Here is a 19,282-nt window from a genome sequence, read left to right on the forward strand (position 1 = left end):
TACAAAAATAAAAAAAAGACCATATTACAGAAAAATAACTTAAAAAAATATGTATTAACAAAAAAATGTCAAAATAATTGTTTCAAAGTTTAAGAAATAAAAGCAATTTCAATGTTTTTTTTTTAATTTGGAAATGGTTCAAACAAAAATGTGGTGTTTAAAAAATATTGAAATAAAATGAAATTTAAAAAAGTGTACCTAAAAAATTACCTAAAATTTTTTTTTCAAGAAACACTGGTTATTTCAATAGTTTTGAGTTTTGTATTTCCCCTATCGTCCCTGTGTAGAAAAACATCGTGAAAAATTCAATGGATGCATGGAACGTGATCAGCTGATTAGCAGCGATATGGGTCGTCGGTAACTCCCCATATAGCATGTCATGGCACGAAGTACGTACAAGGGTCGTCGATCAAAAACCGAAACTTTCTAATCCGACAAGGCCTCAAATCGAACATGGCCCTATAAACTCCGCTAATGACATCGTAAATTTCTTTGACGTATCAGGCACGATTAGAAAATTAGTGTCGAAGGTTCGAACCGGTCGAGAAATAGTTTCAAATTTAATCGTTTTGCAGTAAACAGCTGACACCGATAAAGCGAGTGATTAATTCGCATGTGAGGCCGTATATTTCGCTGCCACTGGTCTAGACTGAAGTCATACAAAACAAGCACCAAGTTAGTCAGCCGTCGTGCGGGCGTCGTTCCGCCAACGCTCCTCGATCATATTACAGAGCGACGCCTCGTCTAAAATTAGCTCAAGGTCTGCTTTAATGCAGCACCGAAGATTAGCACGCCAGACGTCGGCCAAAAGAGCCGTCCAAAGAAACAAAAGCGGAGGGAAATTGGGACAGGTGCGAGACAACGCCGGCCCGGCGTCCCTGTGGCGTCGTGACCCCCTTTTACGACGCCCACCGATATACCCACTCGCACTGTGCGCTCTATTTAACTAGGACATGCCCATTGTGTCTCGTTACTGCGTCGTATGTCGGCTCGTATCGATCTGGACGCGTTTTCATGAATTCCAAAGCGATGGATGGTCGGTCTAGTTAGTTGGTCACGAGGGGCACAAACGCGACAAAATCACCACCCCACTCAACGCAACAGCAATTCAGAAATATTCCTACAAAGGACCTAAACGATTCATTTTTCAAAATAACATCCTCCTGCGTCAATTGTTTTATCAATTACACAGGTTACACGATTTTTATTATACCTTAGCTGAAACTTATAATTTCTTATAGTTTTTGAGGCACTAATTTCAAAAAAATATATTTAAAAAAGTCCACCACGTCACTTTTTTAAATCAGTTTTCTTTATAACAGTCTAACAATAATCATATTTTCATTCCAAAAACCCCTCAGATCTTGCCTTGTTTGTCACTCATGTTGCCTAATTTTTTAGAAAAGAAGTCCAAATGCGAGTCCCATTTAGACCCATCAGGTGATAATTTTGCAATAATTCAGCAACAATTCAAATTTTAAATAAACTTTAAATTAGAGTCAAAAAATTTAACATAAACATAAAAATAATAATTTGATTAAACATATTAACAAGTTATTATTTGTAAACTAGTGTTATTTTGATAAAAAAGATAAACAACTTGGTAGCCGATTTCGATTTAATTTTTTTCATTTGCACAAGATTCTAGGAATCAAAAATTCTTATCTAGTCTTTTGTTTCACAGATAGATTTTTCGAATTGTTCGTACGCAACATCCTCCTTTCATACTTTTTTACATCTAGAGGATTTGTTCCTGGAGGTTTCATCACCATAAATTGTTGGTAATGTAGGTACTAAACCAACGAATGGTTGGGGGAGCAACTCCGAGTGAAATGAAATCCCCACACTCTTTTATTATGAATACCAAAAACAATTGATAGAACATGACAAAAAAAAAACTATAATTACGAAACTTTCGAAACTTATGTAAGAAACCAACCGTGGAATTAAATATGTCCGAGTTATAATTATGTTGAAAAATAAATCATATACGTGGCGCTATATCGGTGAAATGAATGATTTCATACAAAGCCCACCGGTGTAAATATTTCATAATGGAACACAATGATAATAAACATGCGATCTATCCACGATGAATCACGTTGCATTCTTTTGAAGTACACATGTATAAAAATAAATAAATAATTGCTGTGGCGTGGAAATCACCTTCGACGGCCTTGCAAAACGTATTACGTCCGTACTCGAACAACAATAAAATGAAAACACGACTTCTTTTTACTCTTTCCGCTGTTGGTTGGCGCACTCTATTCCATGTTCGACGAGCCGACTCGAAGAATGCGATGGTATTTTTACTTGTCTCAATGTAATTACGAGCCAAGGATTTCGCCGACTTGCTTATTAATATGCACTTAATAACCGACCAAGAATTCCAAACATCTGCATATGCCTTTCTACCGATCAAGACTTGAATTGAATTCCTGGCACTAGTCTCCGACGCCCTGACGTTCTCATTTGCTTATTCACCAACAAACCCATTCCTTAATTACTCCAAATCTATCACACCTCTGTGGGGAAAAAAAAACGAAATTCCCTCAAATCAAACTTTGCATCCGATTACTCATCTCGAAAACAGGCGGTGCTTTCCCGTGACTCAACAAGTGTTGTATAATACGACAAACTCTTAAATTTACATCTGGTTTACATAAAAACCATTTTCGAAACTTTCAAACAACCAAAAACGGAACCGGTCAAAACAACTTCCATACATGGAGTTGTTTAGCGACAGTTAACAACTTGGCTACGCCACTGCTCTCCGATTTTCCAATCAAATTTTTTCATTAAAATATCAGGTCAGCTGATGCAATCGATCACAAATACACCGATAAGACTTATCAGTGTTATGTGATTCAATGACTTTGGTTAAATTAAATGTTGTAGGCGTTAGCTTTTATGATATAAAACTTGTTCGGGTACCTTGTCCCTAATTTAACTGTCAATCATCCAAGAATTGTGTATTAGTCGGCAAAAAATTCGTTACGTAACAGTTGAGGTCGCCACAGAGAGATTATAAACACCAACAGCTGAGATTATCATCGCTAACGATTTAAATATTTTCACTTGATTTTTCTCGACGAGGAAGGAGGAAAAGGCAAGCCACAAAACGAGTCGAACGTGTGATAAGGAAACTTTGTAAATGTTGTAAAAATCGGCGAATGCTCTTTTATGGTCCATTGTTTGGTGTGAAATAATACAATAGCGATATCCGCGCACACAAATTGCTACAAAAGACGTCGGGTTTGAACGAATCGGAGGTGTAAAAACCCAACTAATTGATTACACACCCCGTGGCCAATAATCGCGAATATCACTTAGTTAACACATGATGACGTGGCAATTCTCATCTTGCTGTTTACCGAAGATTGCATAATGGCGACCATTGTTGGACCCTAGCCCCTTTTAATGCCTTTATAAACTGCCTTCCGTTTCCTTACAACGATAACATCGCACCTGGCTGTGCCTACACAACAAATCTCCCCTTTTCCTTATACCACACCATTCCACCTTGTACCTAATTATCATACGGGATGGGAAGAGAGAAAGAAGAAAAAGCAACAACTTCAAAAAGCAAATCTTCACCTGGTCGCGCTTTATTTCAAATAATACGTAAAACTTCTCATAATACAAACCGGACCAGGTAAAGAGATTTACGGCCTGCACAAATGCGACAAAAGAACGCTTGGCCTTGCACGACCCTTCCAACTAGTTTAAAGTTGCAGCTTGAGCCACTATTCTATTGAAAAACGAATAACACCCTTCCTAGAAAACTTTCAATAGATTTTCAAGTGCATTTTCTACGACTACCTGGGGTCATGTGCAAGTTCAAACATGAAGTGTTTTGCTTCCTCATTCCGATAGTCGATATAAATTCGATTGCGTGGGAACAAGCGCCTCCGCCAAAAACAGAAAAATCGGAGAAATCTTGCCCCCCACGCTGTACTTTCAATCAGAACTAGTCTATTGAGAAGAATTTGCAATGTCGTTGCCATCAGAATCAACTATAAATAACACTGCCTAGGAGGAGATAAAACCGGTTCAAATATGAAAGCCATTTTGCATACCCAATCTGTTAAATTTGCAAAAAAAAAAACGCAACGAATGCAAATTAATTCAACTGTCAACCACACGAAAATAATTCACATGACCACAATTGTCTCATTGCGTCAAAAGAGGATCATAAACAGCAAGTTTTATGCTAAAGACGTGGTCTACACTAACTGGAAAAGAGTTGAAAATATGCCAAATTACGCGTAAATATTATTTCACCTCAAAACAAAGCAAATTTTCAATGTAGAAAAATAAACGGTTTCTGGCACTAACTCAAAGTCAAAATATTGACGAAATTGTTTGTTTTTAAAGTCTCGGCTAACGAACCTTGACGATTTTTTGTTGTGTCTAATATAACTTAAAATACGTGTCGTGTACCCGAAATTAAAATAATAATTAACCGAACTCATTTAGTTAGTATTTGATCCATATCAACAATTCAGTGTTTGTACAATTAATGGCCCCCAACTAGTTTAAATCAAATAAAACTCCCATTTATTGCTTGATTTCGGGGGTAAGGGAAATTAATTACAAAAAAAAACTACTTCCAAATCGATTATCATACATATTATTTCCTGGCAAATAAAACGACCAATAATAAAGAACAAGCGCAATCATGTGACACATCACATGTCACGGTCATAACCATTCCATTGGTCCACGTTTAACAACCCCTTTGAAAAGTAATTCAGAGGCGGTGACATTGCCCTTTTCCGCTATAGCAGGGTCAGACGGTCGAAGGGGCGCCGCCGAATAATGCGGATGAAATTTCTCATCGGCGTTCACGATTATCAGTTCCGCAAATGGAAGAAACACCCCAACAAAATAATTTTTATTCCAGCTTTTATAAAGCCAAAAATTGTTTAGGTATCTATCCACGTTTTGTATTCAAATTTTGAAAAAGTATCAGAAGAAATATCTATCTAAGATATTTTTATCATTTTCCCCTCGACAATTTTTATTACGGTAATTTTTATGGTGGTGTTTGTTAATCGCTACTTTTTTCTCCTTTAAACAGTGTTTTCTTGTATCTAATTTGTCACCAAGATCCAGTTGTGACGAAAATATTATTTTTATAGAAAAATATTCACTTGTGACTTATCTGAGTACCAAAAAATGCAAAAAATGCTGTTTTTGTACTACATGTTGAAATTTACATTGTAACACAATTTTTTACGACAATTTAGGGATCATTAATACAATATTGCGCAAGCAGTTCAATAATATACCCGCGCCTCAGAGAAAAATTTCAAGTAAGGTAAGATACCATGAATATGGAAAAATTCAATCTGTCAAAAAACTTTAATATTTATTTTTTAACATTTGACATTTTTTATGATCTTGTTTTTTTTTACAATTATTTAGTAAAGGTACAAAAATTTTGACAATAAAAGCTACAAATAACATTGCACAGAGTTACAATTTAGAATACATCAGCTTCCTTGTTTCCTCTTTTAATAGCCTGTAGCAAAAAACTTGGAAAATTATTTTTCCAACAGAAATAAATAGAGTCAAAGTGCAAGTGCAACCCTTATAACTTCGAAATTGTTATTGATAAAAAAAATTTAACATTTTTACCATGATCCTGGTATCTAACCTTATATTGCATTTTTCTCCTGGGGCGCAAGTTCTGGCGCACCTGTATAAAGTTTGAAACAAAATATGAAACCCATAGTTTGATTGCTTTTTAGTTATTCTTCTTAAAAAAACTAATTAATGCATAATAATTTGCATTTGCATTTTCTGTGAATTATTTGTACATATGTATACGTATTTATTATTTTTTAAGGGAAAGCCACTATAATGTATGATTTTTTTTTCGATAAAAAAAGTTCCTATAGACATACGTCTGAAAATGCCTCCTGAGGGGACTAAAGATGACAATCAAAACGTATTTTTTTCAATTTTCTCAGTAGACGGTTGGTAAATTTATAAAAATTTAGATTCCAGGGTAATTTTTTGTGTATTCGCATTTATTGACTAATTTGCTTTAAAAAATTTTTCTTGTATGTATTATTTCTATATGTTGTTTCGTTTTCGAGATTTTAACTAAATCGTGCACCAACCGAAGTGACGCATTGCGTAGGTTGTGAAAAACAAAAAACAACCCTCGTATTTTATGTGACAAATAAGAGTTACCTATTAATATATGTGTAAGAGCACGTGATTTCTTTTAAATAATCTCGACACTTTTAGGAAACATTTTCAGGCATAAGTCCATAAAAACTTTTTTTCTTATTTTGAACTAAGAACATACAACTATCTATTATGTATTCACAAAACTCCCGTGACGTTTACAATGTCAAACCAAAATTTTTGAGTGTATCTTAAGACTATTATTTCAACTGACTGTACTTGATATCAAATTTCCATGGTACACGGCACATGTGTCAAACGATAATAATCAAATCATTTCAAATCAAGTGATAGCAACCAGGTTGTTAAACTTTGAGTGAAATTGTTACCAACATAGCTATAGTGACTTTTTGTTTAACTAACTTAACGTCATTTTGACATATCGGGAGTTTAGTGAATATATTATAAATAAGATTCAATTTTTGTTACAAAATTTCATGTTGCCATTTAAAAAATGCTTTTGATTACCTTTTTACGACACTTTGTTTGTTTTTATCAATAATTTTTTTCTGAAAGCAAGTTGTTTAAGCTAAAACGCTTGTTTCATACTCGTACTTTTTGTCCAGTGTCAAGAACCCTATTTTCATATTCTAATTGAAAAAAAAAAACTAAAAAAACTGAACTGGTTATTTTCAGTTGCTATTTTTATATTTCTTTTAACAAATGTATTGAAAATTAACATGTTGTTTGCAATTCTTGTTAAAATTTTCAGCTTTTCGTAGCCACCCTAATTTTATGAAAATTGTATTTTTGGCATCTAGTTTGAAAAAAAGTTACTCACAATTCGTGAATGCGTATTATAAATTAAAAAAATTTGAAGGACTAAAACAAAAAACTTGCTCCTATTTTGCAAGTGAAATAAATTGCAATAAATGAGTGAAATCGCGTGGTGTCTCATCTCAGCCCGGTGTTATATTTCCATGAATGAAAACTTAATACACAACTTCCTTTGCGTAAATTGTAAACAAATCGGTGTAATGCGGTGTCAGTAACCGTTGCAGATTTCTCTACTTTGCATGAAAATGTATGAAAAAGTGCAGCTCGCACGCTAGCGGGGGCCGTAGAAAGCGGCACCGGGCGTGGTACGTTTGCATCACCCACGTGGCTCGAATACCACACAACCTCGTCTCTGATTCACGATCTGTAATTATCCCAGACCCAAATCGTCAGCTGTTGGTTTAGATCACGCTCCATCGCGGTCATATGTTCGTCTGAATTATCCATAAACACCTACGTAATTGAATTGCATCTAAAGGCCGGTGTGCACAAGGTGCATGAAGATGGGCACCGACGCCACAAAATGGCGAACCAACAGCTGAGCCGGCGTTGCATCGCGAAATTTCGATAAGGCGGCCGAGTCTCGACCGATAGCGTTTGTTAGTTGCCGCGTAACGTTATGCGAGTTTGACGTACCATCAAAGTCAAAAAGTACACAAATGTCAAAATCACATGTCAAAAAGGCGGTAAAAACGCACTCACCTCGACGCGTTTCCCAAAAGCTCTTTTTTCTCCTCGGAGATGCCGTCGAACACTATTTGCTCGTCGCCGGCATAAACAGACATAATCTTCGCACCCCAAAAGTGTGCAATCACTGACAACGTTTCCTATTTAAAAAAAAAAAGTTTCTTCACTTTGGTATTTCACTAGTACGCTGCAGCGCGGGATGACAAACATACGCTACGCCTCACAGCGGTTTTCTGGTAGCGGCGTTTGGCGGGAAACAGCTGAGGCCTGGTTGACGCCAATGTAATATTCATACGCACACTTGATTACACCAAATTTACGCAAAAATGCCGCTCTTGCACCACAACACCAGACAAATGCACACACAAGGCCCAAAACCAGTCAATAATTCACAAAAGGTCGATCGGGGGGCACTTTTGGGGCTTATTACATCGGCGTACTATTTACGGCGCGGAGGAAAGTTGTCGGGAGCCGATGTTCGTCTGCCAGCTGGCGGCGAAGCCCCGCCCATGGAGTATAGACCACAGCGTTTCTACGCTACGTCCTTCCCGCCAACTCTGCCTTCCCTTCCCTCCAAAATTGTACAATTTTCAGAAACATCAAAAATCATGCACTACTCACACAAAACCCTTAATTTACACTGAAATTGTATTTTTTGCCGCGAGTAAAAGAATTCGCAATCCATTCATTAAAAAAGTATTCATAAACTGTTTTTTGTCGCGTATTTTCATTCAAATTATTACAACTAGTCAACGAGTGGGTTCAATATCTAAAATTAAATATTTCACAAATCGTAAATTTAAAACCCACACGCCGAACTAATTAATTAAAATTGGATCAATTATACGACGGGCCAAATTAAAAATGCCACCGATTCTTATAAGAATTCCCACTCGACATAACGACCATCTTGAAGAGCCCGTCGCCCGTGGTTTAATAAACGATTTACTCCGATTCTGTAATGTGAGGAATTTTAAAATTTAATTTCAAAGTCAATAACCTACGTTGTGAGTATAAGGCGTACTTGTTTAATTGCGAAATGACAAAATATGAGTGGCTTCAACGTTAATCTTTAATAATTTGGGAGAGGTCAGGAATCGAGCAATGGTTGCCAAATTTCGAAATAAATTTGCATGTCGACCGGTGAATAATTTATAGTGTTGCTCAATTAAAAAAACAGAGTTTTTCGTTTAGTTGGATTGAGGAGGAAATTGTCACCTGGCATGTCGTAAGAAAATTTATAACGGTGCAAAAAGCATTCCCGATAATGATAAAAATTGAACATGTCGTAAAAGCATTAACTTATTTGATGTTGGGTGTTAAACGAAGTAAAATAGAAAATAACGGATAACAGCGAACTGTACTTTTGATAATCGTTTTAAAGAGTGTACAGGTAATTGTTTTTATCACAAGATTAAATCTACTTACGTGTTGCGTTGCTAAAAAATTGAGACATACCTTTGCTTCTTCCTTGAGATTCTAAAAAATTGAGGTGAAAGTAAACAAAAAGACTTATTTTTTGACCATCTGTATTTCAAAATGTACCTAATGAAATATCATGTGGTTGGCTGAGAAATGCAGAATTTGTTCTAATTTCCGTACTTATTTTTCATATTTCTAAGAAGTCAAAAAATAAGTACTCGTATAAAATAAACTGTGTATAAGCATAAAGTTCAATACAAGAGTTAATAAAAAGAAATCCGATTTCATAATTTGATAGCACAATGTGCTAAAAACTAAGAATAGGCTTACAGTTACAATTTTTGTGATACATCTACTGTTACCAAATTATCAAAAATGTAGTTTGTTGTGAAAAAGCTAATTTTAGTCGTTACAATCACCATATAATAAATAAGTAGAACTTAACATAGCGAATACAAATTGAAAAAAAAAAGAAATAAATTTCCGGGCGACACACAAAATTAAACTAGTTGATAAATACCAAGCTTAATATAAAATATTTTAAGACCTATTTTTATATACACACTGTTAACAGATTTAGGCACTATAAAAACTTTTTGATATTTGCTTTCATATGGCGAATTTGCGCTGGATTTACTTTTATTTTTAACTGTTGTATGAGATCGAATATTTTTAGGGAGGGCCCTACTTTACCCCCTGTGTATTCTAAAATATCTTCCTTACTGAGATTCATCAACGTTTTACCGTCCACTTTCTGCAAAACAACAAAAATTAGTCATTAGCGTGTCTTAAATAAATTTTCAAGACCTGTTTACTGAAAGAGTCGCAATAATTTGCACAATCATTAACCCTTAAAAACTGTGCAACGTCGTAAATATTCCATTCGTCTGGACACAATTCGCCAGTTTCGCTACTTGTTCCTGTACTATCCACTAAACGAGGTATTAATTTTGTACTTGTTGTATTTGTTGCCTGCAACAAAATCGTTAAAAACCCTTTAAAACGTGAAAATTTAGTACATTAATATAGGATGTTGCTTTGCGTTCTGGAGGCGGATTAGCCTCGGACGAGACTGGCAGACTCTGATCCGGACCTGCAGGTTCTTGTCCTGCTTCCGGCCCTTGATTGTCATCAGCAACTTCCATTTCTTCTCTCTCAATTTCCGCTTCCGTCAGCTCAGCTTTGATCACTTTCGTGGCCGTTTTCGGTGAGACATCTTTGATTTTCTTTTTACGTCCTCTTTTCTTCATCCCTTTGGGTAACTTCGCGACCGGAGTGCTGGGTTTTGGAGGGACAATCGGCGGTCCTTCGAGTTTGTGTCCCACACTCTGGCACCATCCCACAGGATAAATATCGGGACTTTCGCAGTCCAACCACTGGTCATACTCCTCCTCCCATCCATCAAAATGCACTTTCAACAATCGCCCCGCAACTTTCGCAATAGTTGCCACACAGACCAATCTGGGGTCCATCAAATCAGCCGCCTCGATTTTCATTCCGGGGACGAATCCGTGCATAGGGATGAAAGACGTGAACAGGCCCGGACTAGCTGCAACATTGTTGGTTTCCGCGAGATAAGTCCTCCAGTTGAAGGTGTCTTGGTCGTAGCCTTTGGGGGGTGTTAGAGGAATGTCGTATTTTTCGCAAAAACCAACGGGGAAAATGCATGGGGATTTCACGTGATAGCAGAACCAATCGGCTCCAGTCATATCCGATTCGTATGTGTCTATCCGGATCATGATGTAGCCGTGACGTAAGACGTTCATTACAGTGGCGACGCATATCGAGGATAAGTTGAGTGGGTCGATTGCTTCGAGTTTCATTCCGATGCAGAAACCGCCGTCGGCGGTGGGTTCTTTTGAACCGACTTGGAAAGGCGTGAAGAGCTCATCAGTGGCGTCGTCTTCGTCGTAAATGCAGTGATTGACGCGCTCCAAGTAGTTCACGGGGGCTACCAAGTGGTGGCCAACCTGGGAAATAAAGAAACAAATTTAAAATTATTGGCTTTTAACAAACAATTAACGAGACTAGCTTTCATAAATAAATATTAATACTACTACTATTAAATAACAAACCAAAAGACTCCTTAAAAATGTATTTTCTAAAAACATAACACCACACTTTCTGTTAATAATTTATACAGGCTATAACCGAACAAATTACAGAGAGTTTATAAAAGAACGTATATAAAGAGTATTGTGAAAATTTCATGAACGTATGTCTTGTAATTTGGTAAGTTTAATAAACTGTCAAAATATTTATTAACGATATACTTACTACAGATGATTCTAGAGGTCCTACAGACTTAAAAACGTGCATTATGCGCTTTTATACGTTATTGGGTCTAATTAAAAAAAAAAGATTTTCTTGGTTTTTCTTTCGTAAAAATGGTTGTATTGAACAACTTTTTGTTGCAAAAACACTTGAAACATGGTATTCTAGATGTAAAATTACGCGATTAACACGTTGCAACAGATAAAAATGCTCTACGAAGCGTAGTTTTTGAGATATTGAGTAATGAAGTCATACAGTTTTTAAGTTATGAGCTTTTTTTTATTAAAAACTAAAAATTTTTTTGACCTAAGTCGATAGTTTCGTAGAAAAACGGATTTGCATTTCACTATTTTGAAAATTTTTATTTTTTGAACAACGATTACGACCAAACTATTAAACTTAAAGCAAAAAGCTCAACACCATCGTAATCAGCGTATGAAAATCTATCGATTGGCGCCAAAACCAAGTCAATATCTCGTAAAAAAACAATTTTTAAATGCCGATGACGGCGAAACTAGAGGAAATAGCGCAAAATGCTTGACTAATTCGTAATCAACGCGTCAAAATCTATTGGATAAGATAAGTTTAAATTGAATCTGAGAATTGTTTAAAATTGCCATTTTTAAACGTATTCAAAAATTTTCACACGTTTTGACGTTGTTTATTCCGGCTAAAGTATATTAAAAACGGTTTATATTTTGTTTTCTACCTATGTAAAATATTCCGGGGAGTCGATTGGTGTCAAGAACACCACAAAATTATTGATAATTTAGAAGTTATTGTCGAATTAATATTTTTGCTATTTTTGTCTTTATTAGCGATTTTCTCAATAACTACCGCAGAACTATGTTCATTTTTTATAAGATAGGAAATTAAAAGTGCTTTCCAACGAAACCAAACATAAAACAGATATCCAAAAAAAATCAAAGTTATTAGCTGATATCCGCTCCGAGTACAGACAATCACCGAAAATTTTAACCAAAATCGAAAAAATTAAATTCTTCAAAATTCAACCAAATGCACTCCTAGAGATCCAAGAAACTTAGAAAAGTGCAAAAATGTTGTAAAATACTTAGAAATTTGTATAAAACGTTATAGAGTTGATTACAAAAAAAAAAAAAACGATTATTTTGAGTTTTCGTATCGTGAAAATGGTTGAACAATTTTTGGTCCAAAAAACATTTGAAACATGGAATTCTATACATAAAGTTACACACTGAACACGTAGCAACAGGTTAAAATGCTCTGCGATGAATAGTTTTTGAAATATTGAGCAATAAATTTTGTCAAAAATCGAAAAATTGATATTTTACTTTCGAATTAATTCAAAAAGCACTTTTAGAGTTCCAAGAGTGCATAAAATGTTGTAAAACTGATTTTAACAACTCAGAAAAGTGCACAAAACGTTATTGGAACGAATGTAAGAGAGATCGATTTTCTTAAGTTTTTGGAGAATAGTAAGCAGAAATTCCAAATGGTCAAATCACTTTTTGTTGTAAAAACGCTACTCTTCTATACCACACGATGCAATAGGTTAAAATTATCTGCAATGAATCGTTTTTGAGATATTGAGTAATAAGGTAATAGTAATAAGAGTAATAAGACTAGGACTACAAGCATTTGAAGCGTATCAAATTGAAACATTTTGTTATCATCAAACACACCGACCCGTTTATTATTGTTACAAGTCATCTTGTGCCATAATCATTATAAAAACCAAATCAACAATAGAAACATTAAATTAAGTAAAAAAAAACAAATTTGAATATAATTTTTTCTACTACTCACCTTCTTGGCCCACCCGACCGGATGGAGAAGAGGGGAGTCTTCATGACACCAGAAGCCGGCATCATCAGACGGCATATTGAAATACTTGACGTTCAATCTTTTCCCCACGATCTTATGAATAATAGCAACCTTAACTTGCGATATCCTATTTTTGTCGACAACTTCTAAATTAAGGCCGCATTGAAACCTAGATTTAAGACTATCACTTGCTTTATTGCTAAAATTCGAGGGTAATGTGCGCGCCCCCGTCAACCTTTTACTCAAAAAATCCTTCCAATCGTTATATTTATCCTCGATTGTTTTTGGCGGAATCAACGGTTTTCCCCTCGTGGCGCACCACCCGACCGGATGCACCTGATTCGAACACAACGAGACCCAGAAATCTTTGGAATCATTCGACCCGAACCCCTCGTACCGCAACAACGCTTTGTACCCCACGATTTTCAAAACGGTCGCTACCCAAAACGAGTCAGGAAACGCCTCAGAGACGTTATCACAATCGGTATTCTCCACTTCGACTTTCATCCCAACCATGATGTTTTCCCAAATGTCGGACATGGGGGCATGTTTGAAACACGTGACAGGGGCCGCGACGAAATATTGGTCGTTCAATTGCGAGTCCCAATCGTGCGAATTCGCCAGTTCTGACGGCTTGCGCCTGATTAGAGGGACAGTCTCGTCGATGGGGGGCAGCACGGGCGGCGGGGGCACCTGAGGGAACTCCTGGTCCACGACGGTGTTGGCGAAATCGTCCTCGGTTTTCATGGTAAAGCGGTGTTTGGCAAAATGGTGGGTCTCGGGGGTTTGTTGTTGAGACAACGGGAGGGGCTCGGGGATCAAACCACTGTAGCCCCTAGCACAGGCCATGCTACAGAAGCGACGCTCCCGCGTGTAAAATGCGTGCTTTACGCCAATGGCCCCACATTTTTCACACACAGCTTACAACACAAATTACAATTAGGATTAAATACATTTTGGAAACTGATTTACCAATTCCATCCTTCTGGATTGGTATGACTGATGGGTCCGTATTGCTCTGATAGGCTATTGGTGTTTTTAAAACCAAACCTGGATGTTTGATTGGTTTGATTTTTCGTGTGGAGCAAGGTAATGTTTGAGTGGCAGTGTTTATCATATATACAGGGTTTTGACTATCATCTTCGGCATAACTTGAGTCGTTACTTTCATGTTTCATATCAATATATTGCATCATGTCTAAATTTTCCATGCCGTCCTATAAATAATCCTCTAAACACCAAAATAGAGCAAAAGGAGGAGTTTACCATTTGTGAGCTGTGGATTGTGTGGATATCGTCCATGGACTGATTGGACATGCTGTGTATAGATGGGGTGAAATATGGGTTCTCATGTTCCAGTAACATGTCCGAGTTGTCTCCTGACATTAACTCCATGGACATATCGGGATTGGGCTGGCCGGCACCCATCCACACCATACCCATATCAGCCACTCCAGGCATTGTGTACACTAAAATCAATGTAATTGTCTAATTATATAACCTAGAATTTTAAACCAAGACAAAATCAATCACTTTTAATCTATTATTCAAAACTGCTCCAACATCGGCTCTGAATTAAATCGATAAATAACCAACTGACACCAAGTAATTATTTAATTACAAAACGTGAATTGTAATTACAAACAAAGAATGCAATGTAATTAACTGGAAGAATGGCATGCAATTCTTCGTCGTTTTATTAAGATTGGAAGAAACCCATACTAAATAAATAAAATTGTACCGTTCATTCCTGATGCTCAAATTTATTTCTATCTAATGCGAAAAACGAACTGTAATAATTTTCATTTATAAAATGTGGTAAAATTTACACTCAGCCTGTCCACCAAACGCATCATTTGTGAATTTTTTGAGAACATCTGCTACCAGCCAAAGGAAATGCATCGACAAAGTCCCCAAAACACTGACACTTCACGAATTAGGCGCCAAATTAAAAAAAATATATTTTTCACTAATTTTTATCGACATAATAACAAATTATGACTCACTGTACGCATTATCACGACCTTTATGAATGCAAATACGATACGATACAATAATTAACCCACAGTGACTAAACATTTTTGGTCAAAATTTATCAGTTACGAAATTTTTTTATTATAATATTGTAACGATACAGACATGACGCAAGAGCAAACCTTGTAACTTGTACCTGATAAAACATTAATAAATGAGCAAAATCATTAGTTACAATTTGTAAAAAGCTGTGTTATGATTATGAATTAGGAGTGTTTCATCCACTGAAAAAAAACTCTCTTAATTACCCAACCAAAAACACGATGAATATTGAAGAAATTGCAATAACTGTACCCTGGGGCCACCTAGCAGGTAAAATTTCTTGACACACATCAAATTTGTTGAATTTGAGGTTATGTCATTGTAGCCAAAATATGGGGCAACAGAAATGACCCCCTCGTGCTCGTTTTTCACGGAATTATGGATAATGCCGGCTCGTTTGACAGATTAATTCCACTTCTTCCAAACTCATTTTGCTATGTTTGTTTTGATTTACCGGGGCATGGGAAATCGAGCCATTTCCCCCCATTTTTCCCTGCATACACTCTTAATAATGTTATAGTGTACAAATTAATAATGCAGTATTTCAAAAAGGACAAATACACAGTCTTGGGGCATAGCTACGGGGGCCAGATTGCGTTCTTATTCGCCCAATTGTACCCAGAATATGTGGAAAAATTGATCATGTTGGACACTATCCACTTATTCCCCGTCCATTCGGGCCAATTCCGTCAAAACCTCAGGGACAAGATGGACTTTTGCATCGATTTAGACAAGAAAATGAAGACCGGGACCAGGCCCACATACACTTACGCCGAGGCTTTGCAGAAGTTGCAAGATCAAAGGGCCAATGGATACATCAGTCGTGAAGCTGCTGAGGCTTTGCTGCAAAGGGCAATCGAGAAAACCAACGACGGAAAATACGCGTTCACAGTCGATCAAAGAATGAAACAATTTATAAACCCTATTCACGATTTCCGGTACATGCTAGAAACGCTTAAAAAATTCCCTGTCACTTGCCCAGTCTTGATGATTTTGGGGCGCGACTCCGAGCTACAGCAAATCTACATGAAAGGTGTTACAAACTTCCTGAAAAAATATAAAAACATTCGGATAAAATACGTGGATGGACACCACGATGTTCACAATAATAGCCCCGAAATTGTGGCACCACACGTGTCCAAGTTTTTGGTAATGAAAAAAGCAAAATTGTAAATCTTGGGTAAAATTTAATTACAATTATACATGGGTATGAGGGGAGCAGCACTTAATAAAAAAGACTGTGATAGTCTCTTAGTAAAAACAATTACATGACACATTTATGCACTAACTAGGTAATTATGCAAATTTTTTTACATATTCTTTTACCCTGAGACCGATTTTAAATAAAAAAAACCTGTTACGAATTTGCGTATTCTTGCATAAAAACCTAATGGGAATACAAAATACTACTTTGAAACGAATTACAGCTAAACATCACAGTTTCTTGTACACATTAAACAAAGACAATTAATCACAATACAGTTTTAAATATCCTTCGAGTCTCATAATGTGAATCATCACTTTTTCTCCAGTTTTAACTATTTTCGGGTTATTGAGAAGAAGTGTGCAGGCCCTATCATAATGCGTACTGTTTAAAGTATTAAATACGTTGTTTTCATCATCAGTAAATTGTATATCAAACCAGTAGAGAATCCCATTACAGGAACCATCCTTAATCACATCGGCTTCCATGTGAAAATCAAACTTGTACATATCGCTTATATCGAAAGAGACCACAGAAGAATGTTTCTCATGTTCAAGAGATTCAAGATTTGGATGTTCATTACCCTAGAAAAAGGAATTAATTTCTCCTAAGACAAATCTAGAAGAGAACCCACCGAAAAATCATTAATTTTGTCCGCTATATTAAAATTCAGAGCCTTGTTGTCGTCAACTTTGTTGCAAATGGTTAAATAATTCGAGCTGATGAGTTGAGCGTAGAGAAAAACTTTTTTCGGTAAAGATTCACAATTTAGTTTTGCTTCAGTTTCAAGCGAAAACTCCTGTTTGTTCCAAGAACCGTCGGTTTTTACCAAATCGAAGAAAACGATATTAGGAGGCTCCAAAAACACCATGTAGTCCTCCACGGCACGATGGTAAATAAAGATGAATTTGTAATTCGAGAGTTGGTTGAGACTCATCACATGGTTGAATAAACTCAAGTCGCTCTCGTCGTTGTACACGTGATAGACTGTGGCCCCTTTTTTCGCCATTAGAAAACCAAACAAGGGAAAAACATTGAAATCTATTACTCTTACATCACAATTTTCGTAACTATCTGCAGCTTTGATAACAGTCTGGACTAGTTTAGTGTCGTTGAGGAACGATATAATTTCCTTACTGACTTCAAAACACTGCTCACACGGATTATCGTGGCTTAAAACGTCGAAATGGATTTGACCCTCCACTATTCGCGGTTTGAGTCTAAGAATATCACCAGAAGCCACTTCAATTGGGTGATCCAAATGGACAACACCTTGCTCCCAACACTTGACGTTTGAATTGAATGGATTTGTTGAAATTGTGATTTCTTCATCTAAACGAAGATCAAACCAAATGGCTAACGCGTGAATTGTGCCCTTCTCGGTGCAAACTAACTCGATTTCGTTAATACAGTCACTGTCAGGTGTCAATAAAGCGCTCAATTGCTTCTTATTATAGAAATTAACTTCCAGAAAAGTCTTTGTATCAGACATGTACTTGATCGGTCTTTTGTTCAAGTACTCAGCATCATAGGGCTCAGGATCAATTTCAACTAAACAAATATTTTCAAGATTTAATTCTCTTAACGATTCGGTGTACCGAAACTTTCTTGTTAATTCATGACTCTCGAAAGCAGTGACATAAAGTTTAGCACTTGCAGGAATTATTCGAAACTTTTTGGAAACAAAGTGCTCAAGTGCATAGTGTATGGTTTTCAGACAGTCTTCTCCGAAAACAGCAGCATCAAATATTTCAGTCACGACGAGATTACAGGGGGCAGGGGGCGCAGTTACTGTGTTCGAATTACAGTGGATTATATTGACATTTTCATAGCCCCTTGCCTTGCACAAGTTCTGTGCTATATCACACAAAATCTTATTCTCTTCCATGCCGGTTACCCTAACATCTTTACGATGGCTTGCCGATATTAAAGACAAAAGGCCGCACCCACACCCTATATCGTAAACGTTTTTGAAGCCTGAATCTAGCGCTTTGTGGATTGCATCCCTGAAAAATTCGTTTCTTTGTTGGTCATTCAACATCCTAAAATGCCATCTTGGTATCAAGTGCCAAATAACGTGTAAAAAGTTTTTCTCAGCCGGTAGGTAACCCTCAGCTGCGGCTTTCTGCAAGTAGCATCTAGCAACAGTGTATTCCCCCTGACTGAAAAAATATACGCCAAAGGCGTTTAGGAGAATGGCGTTGTTTGGGAAACTATTGAGCATTGTTAGGTAGCATTTAATAATTTCATTGTCAACCCCAGCAACTTGTTCAACAACGTTACTGCTGAGACTCATGATTAGTTTTGTTAAATTGATCTGTTCTACCAATTGCATGTCATGGGGAGTTCTCAAGTTGTCTATATAATTGAGGTACTGCTCAATAGCGCCGACTTTATTCCCATTTGCGAGTTCTTGTCGAACCTTGGCTAGATAGTACTCGGGCCTGACCAGGATCTTTATTTCGCCCACACGGGGCACACGCTCATCCGTATCCACTAAAAAATGATAATAGTGTCCTAAACTTACATTTCTCAACTTACTGTTATCAAAACTCGCAAAATCCACAAATAACGTTCACAATGATGTTTTTTTATTAAACAAAAAACACTTTCCGGTCATTTCATATTTCAAAGATGTCAAACAAACGTCATCTGTCAACACGACAGCTGACATTTTAAAAAATGGCGGTTTAAATAGGTGTAAACCTAAAATTGACAACGGTGCCCCAAACTTTCAACATTCCTAAACTTTCTGTTATTAAAACTAGCAAACTCCACGAATAACGTTCACAATGTTGTTTTTTTTTGTTATTAAATATGAAATATTTTTTAGAAT

General features: G+C 36.6%; 4 protein-coding genes across 4 annotated transcripts in view; 1 reads left to right on the top strand and 3 right to left on the bottom strand.

The window, feature by feature from the left end:
* The window catches only part of LOC123005686 (transcription factor AP-4), a 27,963-nt gene extending 20,028 nt beyond the window's left edge, over positions 1-7,935 (bottom strand). Inside the window, exon 1 of the mRNA XM_044399544.1 lies at positions 7,681-7,935. Within this exon, the coding sequence (XP_044255479.1) occupies positions 7,681-7,763 (83 nt within the window). The 5' untranslated portion in view covers positions 7,764-7,935. The remainder of the gene's footprint in view (positions 1-7,680) is intronic.
* Positions 7,936-9,176: 1,241 nt separating this feature from the next.
* Positions 9,177-15,199, bottom strand: LOC123004808 (polycomb protein Sfmbt). Its single transcript, XM_044398253.1, has 7 exons — positions 14,908-15,199; positions 14,433-14,635; positions 14,140-14,383; positions 13,150-14,087; positions 10,107-11,057; positions 9,895-10,059; positions 9,177-9,841 (listed from the first exon to the last, which is right to left on the bottom strand). Exons 1-7 carry the CDS (start codon positions 14,912-14,914, stop codon positions 9,671-9,673), a joined length of 2,679 nt encoding a protein of 892 aa, XP_044254188.1. The 5' UTR covers positions 14,915-15,199; the 3' UTR covers positions 9,177-9,670.
* A 77-nt stretch (positions 15,200-15,276) lies between these two features.
* On the top strand, positions 15,277-16,866 carry LOC123004810 (serine hydrolase-like protein). The gene is made up of 2 exons (XM_044398255.1): positions 15,277-15,512; positions 15,568-16,866. The coding sequence occupies exons 1-2, from the start codon at positions 15,464-15,466 to the stop codon at positions 16,413-16,415; spliced, it is 897 nt and encodes a 298-aa protein (XP_044254190.1). The 5' UTR covers positions 15,277-15,463; the 3' UTR covers positions 16,416-16,866.
* Positions 16,410-19,126, bottom strand: LOC123004809 (protein arginine N-methyltransferase 9-like). Its single transcript, XM_044398254.1, has 3 exons — positions 18,988-19,126; positions 17,081-18,942; positions 16,410-17,030 (listed from the first exon to the last, which is right to left on the bottom strand). Coding segments are annotated over exons 1-3 (2,184 nt in total). The 5' UTR covers positions 18,989-19,126; the 3' UTR covers positions 16,410-16,709.
* Between the last annotated feature and the right edge of the window lie 156 nt (positions 19,127-19,282).

Source organism: Tribolium madens, unplaced genomic scaffold (assembly GCF_015345945.1).
Source record: "Tribolium madens isolate multiple individuals breed KSU strain unplaced genomic scaffold, Tmad_KSU_1.1 Scaffold_20;HRSCAF=117;Tcas5.2_LG4, whole genome shotgun sequence".
In the NCBI taxonomy this organism is placed as follows: domain Eukaryota; kingdom Metazoa; phylum Arthropoda; class Insecta; order Coleoptera; family Tenebrionidae; genus Tribolium; species Tribolium madens.